The 7,036-nt window shown below is 29.1% G+C and overlaps 1 protein-coding gene across 1 annotated transcript; it reads right to left on the bottom strand.

Annotated features, from left to right (window-relative positions):
- Positions 1-3,392: 3,392 nt before the first annotated feature.
- On the bottom strand, positions 3,393-4,275 carry LOC114264686 (calcium-binding allergen Ole e 8). Its single transcript, XM_028205386.2, has one exon. It carries the CDS (start codon positions 4,051-4,053, stop codon positions 3,523-3,525), a length of 531 nt encoding a protein of 176 aa, XP_028061187.2. The 5' UTR covers positions 4,054-4,275; the 3' UTR covers positions 3,393-3,522.
- Positions 4,276-7,036: the final 2,761 nt, after the last annotated feature.

Consider the following 7,036-nt stretch of genomic DNA (forward strand, 5'->3'; position numbering starts at 1 on the left):
GGTATCAGAGCTATAGGTTAAACTCTTTGTGTTCTTCGCCTTACCGGCGGGCGGCAACCTTGCCTTGGCCGCCTGCCGGACCTCAACCTATTCCGTTGTCATATTTTCTTGTCAGTATCGTTTCGTGGTGATCTCTTCCTTTATTCGTTGGTTTATTCTTACCCAAAATATCTCTATCATATTTTTTTTCCTTTTTTATTTTTTACTCGCAATACATTTTTTTTTTCCTCCACTCTATCTTTTCCTCTACTTCAATCTCAAATTGGTTTCTATCTTCAAACCTATTTGAGTTTGAGGGGGGGTATTATACCTATAACATGGTGAACATGGTTATAGACCATGCAAACCACCTAGCCGCTTCCTTTGGCGCACAATCCAAGCCACACTCTCTAGCGCACAACCCAAGCCGCCCCTCTTTGGCGCACAATCCAAGCCGCTTTCTCTGGCGCACCATCAAACTTGCCCCACAGCGCACCATCCAAGCTGCCTTCTGGCGCACTCAATCATCTGTTGCCATCATCGTTCAGCACCACGTCATAAGTTATGTGTGTGCCACGCTTGCTGGTTCAACATCTAGTTTTCTACATCGATCCGGCATGACCTCTTTAAATTGTCCCGACATTGATTCCAGCTAGCTCCTATATCGGTCCGGCATGACCCCTTCAAACTGTCCCGACATTGATTTCGGTTAGCTCCTACATCGGTCTGGCATGACCCCTTCAAACTGTCCCGACATTGATTCCGGTTAGCTCGTACATCGGTCCGGCATGACCCCTTTAAACTGTCCTGGCATTAGTTCTAGCCAGTTCTTACAATGGTCCGACATGACTATAAACTGTCTCTCGGCATTAGTTCCAACCAATTTCTATATTGGTCCAGCATGACTTTAAATTGTCCTGGCATTAGTTTCAACCAGTTCCTACAATGGTCCGACACGACCATAAACTGTCTCCCAGCTTTAGTTCCGATTTCTGATCTATTTCAAGCACCCTTGCGCTCCCATTCAAATTTTGCTATTTTCGCCTTTTATTTTATTTAGTTTTATTTCATGTTTTAATTTCTCTCTCCAAACTCAAGATGTTTATCCTCCTTGAGTTTGAGGGGATGTTAATATATATATGGTATATATTCTTACATATATTAGGTATTGATTTCCTAGATATATTAGGTATTGTCATAGTTAGGTCTTTTATAGGATACTCTTCTAGTAGGATACGCGTTCTCAGCCTATATATAGAGGCTTTCTATTGTATAGAATAATTACATTCAATATAATTCATTCAATATAATACATATTATTTTTTTTCTCTTTCTACTATTCTAACATAAAAAATAAAATTAATTGAATATTTATAGCTCCATGATCAAACTATAATTATTTTTAAAAAAATTATCAAAATTATACTAATCAATTTTTTTTAAAAACATAAATATGATATTATTATATGTTATTATAAATGTCTGATTGACTTGATTTTTTTCATAAATAATCCGTCTACACAATGAACCCTATAATATAAACCATTAAAATTATCAAAATAAATTTGAAAAACGCCCTCACGAGCTCAATGTGCCTTCGGTGCCCAACTCAACCCAATTGTTGTTATCAATAAATATAAGGAAAATGATTGGTGGCCCTAAAAAAGTTGCCCCTAATACCCCTAATTTCCATTTTTGGAAACTGTTTTTTTTTTTACTTTCTTTTTCCTTTTTTTTTTTTTTTTTTACCTTAAATGGAAATACGGGGCATTCGAGCCCCCTGTTTTCGGGCCCTGAATCACGGCTGTAAATATAAATAGGGTAGTGATTCATCCCCCGAAAATGGGGGAGCCCGAATCCCCCTAATTTCCATTTCAGGTAAAAAAAAAAAAAAAAAAAAAAAGAAAAAAGAAAGAAAAAAAGAAAACAGTTTCCAAAATTGGAAATTAGGGGATTAGGGGGCAACTTTTTAGGGCTACAAATCATTTCCCATATAAATATTATGTGCATGTATTATCAAAATATAAATATAAGAACTTCAGTAATGAAGAACAGTGTGCAAGTACAAATACAAATCATCCAAAACAAAACAACAGTGTGACATACATGGAACAGAAGCTAAAAGTTAAGACATGACCCAAGAAAACTAAACATAGACAATGCACTAAAAAACAAGGGAAAAATCAGACTTACCACTACCTACAAAAATCCAATTTCAACCATTGATATTTAATTTTGTAACATTTATTTTATTCCAATATATGTGCATGTGCTTGTTTGACGTGTTTAGCATTGAAAATTCACCCTGTGATGGGCCACTTATTCATCAGGGATCTGTGCATAACGCGTTGTATGATTGAATAATCTCAAGCATATAATGGTGGTGTATGGCAATTGAGATTTTAGTCAATTTTGACTAAAATTTATAAAAAAAAATAAAATAAATTAAAGTAATTAATAAGATAAAATGTCACATTAAATTTATAATTATTTTATTTTTTCTTTCACAAACATCACATCTAACTATAAAAAAATCTAACTATGTGAGTGTTTGGGAAGTGAGTTTTTATGGAAGTTTTTTTAGTTGTAGGATATTATTGTATAAAAAAAATTTAGTGTTTGTAAAGATAATTTTTTTGTGGTTGAATGTGATGTTTGTGAGAAAAAAAGTGAAATGATTATGAGATTGAATGTGATATTTTGTTTGTATTTGTTTTTTTTGATTTTGCAAAAACTTTATCTTTTAGTAAAAAAAATAAAAAAAATAAACCTAAACCAAAATCTTGGCAAACACCACCTATCTTCTCAAATATATAAATATTAACTTACTAAAATAGCTAAAAATTAAAATAATCTAGTAAAATAACAACTTTCCAAACAGACAATATGTCACTAAGAAAGATCGCACCTATTATATATGTGAGCACTTAGATTGGTTTCTTGAAATTTTGTCTCTTTTCATGCCAAGTGGCCAGTGATCTATCCAAAAAAAAAAAAAAACTAGAGAAGAGAATGGGCAAAGACCACAAATTTGATGAGGAAGATTCTTATCACTTGAGACTACAACCAATATATATTACATATTTTATTTATTTTATTTAGTTAATTTGCACATACATCGCGTGTGTCAACCACTAATTACAATAAAATTAGCGTTATTCTATTTTTTTAACTTCAGGCACTTTTGGGTTTGTTTATGAACAAGTTATTTTAATACTTTTTTAATTTTTTGATTAAAATATAAAATAAAAATAATAATATATTAGGGATGATATTTTAATTTTTTTCAAAATAAAATACAAAACATAAAGAGAAAAAATTAATTAATTTTTTAATATAAGTTATTAATTTTTTTATTTTTTTAATAATTTTTAACTTTTAAACTAAAAAGTAATATTAGTAGACTAGTCAAATAAAAATGAAAATATTAAAACGCATTCATCTTGCAAATCGTAGAGATCAGTAAATAGGAAGGATCCCCTACACACGCAGGTATTAAATATACCATGTGCCTGACCCTACATCAACCGTTTATTTCCCTGACTAATTCGACGACCTGTTAGCGTTGGCAGTGGTGTTGGTCATCATCTTCTTGAACTCCTCAAAATTGACGAATCCATCGCCGTCCGAATCGACGGACTGGATCATCCTCCCACAGTCCTGAACAGAGCACTTCTCGCCAAGTTGTTGCAAGATCTGGTGGAGCTCAACGGCGGAGATCACTCCGTTCTTGTCCTGATCATACAACTCGAAGGCATCCTTCAGCCCTACCATACCGCCGTCGTCTCCGGTGGATCCGGCGATGTCGCCGCCGCCCTTGCAGAAACTGGCGAACTCTTCGAGACTGATGAAGCCGTCGAGGTCGGTGTCGAGCTCCTCCATCATCTGCTTCACTTCATCCTCCGATATGTTGGATTGGAGAGCTTTCATGACTGACACGAGCTCCGTCGCCGAGATCTTGCCGTCGCCGTTGGCGTCGAAGCGGTTGAACACCTTCTTCACCTCCTCCTTGTCCTGCAGGTATACTGATGGCTTTGAACCTGAGTTAGGGTTAGGGTTTGAGATTGTCGCCATTGCTGCTTCCCGATTTTGGTTTCAAAATTGTGTGTGTGTGTGAGAGAGATTAGAGAGGGAGGTTGCCTGTATTTATACATGAGAATGAGTGGAGGGGGAGAATGGGATAACGACCGTTTTAGAGAGAAATTGAGAGAAGATATTCGCTCTTGTTTTTTTTTTTTTTTTTTTTTTTTTACCCTTTTTTAACCATAATAATAAAAGAATGGGAAAGACTATTTAGGAAATGTTTTTTTTTTTCTTTTTTTTTCCTTTCTAACCATAATAATAAAAGAATGGGAAAGACTATTTAGGAAATGTCAAACAAGCTCTATGATATATATTTTTTAAAAGGTATATAGTTTGCACTATATATATATATATATATATATATATATATATTATAATTAAAAAAATAATATAACTTTATATTATTTGAGTAAAAAAAATTAAAAAATATGATTAAACATTACATGAGATATAATAAGATATTTTAAAATAATATCATAATTAAAAAAATTATCATAATGAAAAAAATAATATAATTAAAAAAATATATAATATATAAAGTGTATATAGTAAAATTCTCTTAAGATAATTAAATAAATCGTATTATCTCACTTCTTATTGCTCTCATTAAAGTGATTTCACGTGTAAAAAAATTTCTAGCCACACTTTTTCAATTTTTAATCTTAGACATGTTAATAAAATTACAAAGAAAAATATTACTTTCCATGCTAAATTTGACATAATTGTGTCGGTCAGCTATAAATTATAACTTTCACATGGGGGATATTATGGATTCGAATCTCAAGGAGACTTTAATTTAATAATTATTTGATATGTATTTAGACTTATTTTCAGAAATAAAAAATAATTAATTTATTAATATTTTTTATATATTTTTTAAAATATATATATAAATGTAAAAAAATAATGTGAGCAATAAGTTAATAAATTAATCTCTTTTTTTTTTAATATTGTCAAAAGAGACCTTAGAGAGATTAATTAAGACAAAGTTATGAATACCTTGTAAATGAATAGACAAAATTGACCAAACATAGAGAGCGAAGTGGTCTTCTATTTCAAAATTTATTTTTATCATTAACATGTAATATAAAATACAAATTAAAAAAGAAAAAAAAATACAAAATTTGTATGATGTAATTGTCTTCGTATTTATCATTTGAAAACAGAGTATATATTAAAATAATATTTAATTACTAAAATATCACATTCACAACATTCTCATTAAAAATAAGGTGTCGTTTAGAAAGTGGGTTGATTTTTTAGCTTTTTGACTTTTTTGGGTTATTTTAGCCTAGGTTAAAAAGCTTGGTTTGGGAAGAATTTTTTGGCTTTTTGATTTTTTTGACTTTTTTTGTGAGAGAAGAATGTAATGATTATGAGTTAAATGTAATATTTTATTTTTTGTGACTAAAATAATATATTTTATCTTTTGTGACTAAAATAGTTAAAAAAATCCCAAATAACTCTTCCCAAACAGAGCTATTTGTTCAGTTCCTGCACTAATGAAATATGAGTAACATCCTATTGTTATCGAATATTTAGAGCAAACTTGTTCGGATGACTTTATAGGTTGTTTGGAATAGCTCAGTAAGTCGCTTATTTTTTTAAATTTTTTTTATCATTAGTATCTTTTGAAAAATTATTTTAAAATTTTATTTTTATGATCTATCTTGTGCAAATGAATTTGAAAAGTATTTTTTTTATTAAAAAAATAATAAAATTAAAAGAGCTAAAATAAACTTAAAAAATTAATTTATTTGTCTTTTCTAAAATTTATAAAAAAAATTAAATTTTTTAATTCGTCGCATCGGGTAAAATTAAGAAGCTTAAAACCCCCCCCCCCAAAAAAAAAAAACAATCACTAAAATATGAAAATAAGCCAACAAATTTTTTTCGAAAATTGAAAGACCTAAAAGAAGCCAACAAAATCACTACATGAAAATAAGCCAACAAAAAGGGGTGTTTTAGAAAGATGAAAGCTTGTTTTTTTGACACTTTTTTTTTGAAAAAAAACGTGTAAAAAATATGAAAAATAATCTGATTCAAAATAAGTTAAAAATTTAAAAATGACTTTTAACTCACTTTCTAAAAGAGTCACCAAAAAATAAATGCCAAACACCCACTTAACTTTATTAATATAATTATATCAACTTTGTAAGATTAATTATATTTTTATCAAACCTCAAGATAAATCATTTGTAGATAAATTACAAATATACTTTTTGAAATTGATTTAAAATATAGATTTTTTTTGTAGTCTGAAAAATTACAAATATTCATTTATCAACTTTTTTTATTTAATGGAATTAATTAAAAAATAAAATTTTTAACTGTTCTCATATACAACAATAAAATTACTTAAATTATTAATAAAAATAAAATTTTAATATTATTAAAAAATATTAATTAATTTAATAATTTATTAATAAAATAAATTATTAATAAAATAAATTATTTATTATGAAATTAAAAATTTTAAAAACGAGATATATGGGAGACTTTTGAAAAGCCAAAAAAAGGTCAATTTTTAATTTTTTATTCATTTTGAATCACATTACCCCTCACATTTTTTATCTATAAAAAAAATAAATTTAAAAAAATTAAAAAATTAATTTTTTATCAAATTCTCAAAACACCAACCATTTCTACAACTCAATAGGTCAAATCATATTTTAAATAAAATTTAAAAAGTTTATTTATAATTTATTCTTCATTTTTCAATAGATTGGTCGCGACAGTGATAGGTTGCGCAGTGAACAGCAGAGGGGAGTCAAGATTCTCTCAATGTATTTCTTACTTGTAGGGTCATCGGACTTATTTTTAGGCTTAATTTTGATAATTCGAATCGTTTATATTTTAAGATTTGTTCATTATATCATACTTATAAAAAATTAAGTTAATCGAATATCAAAAAGTATGTGTTCGGAAAACTGTTTATTAAATTTTAAAAAAAAATAGTTTTTAGTTTGATTTT

Source organism: Camellia sinensis, chromosome 15 (assembly GCF_055761805.1).
Source record: "Camellia sinensis isolate YWXY chromosome 15, ASM5576180v1, whole genome shotgun sequence".
In the NCBI taxonomy this organism is placed as follows: domain Eukaryota; kingdom Viridiplantae; phylum Streptophyta; class Magnoliopsida; order Ericales; family Theaceae; genus Camellia; species Camellia sinensis.

What these genes read in the sequence shown, in the direction of transcription:
- LOC114264686 (XM_028205386.2), bottom strand. Translation starts at nt 4,053, where the DNA reads ATGGCGACAATCTCAAACCCTAACCCTAACTCAGGTTCAAAGCCATCA.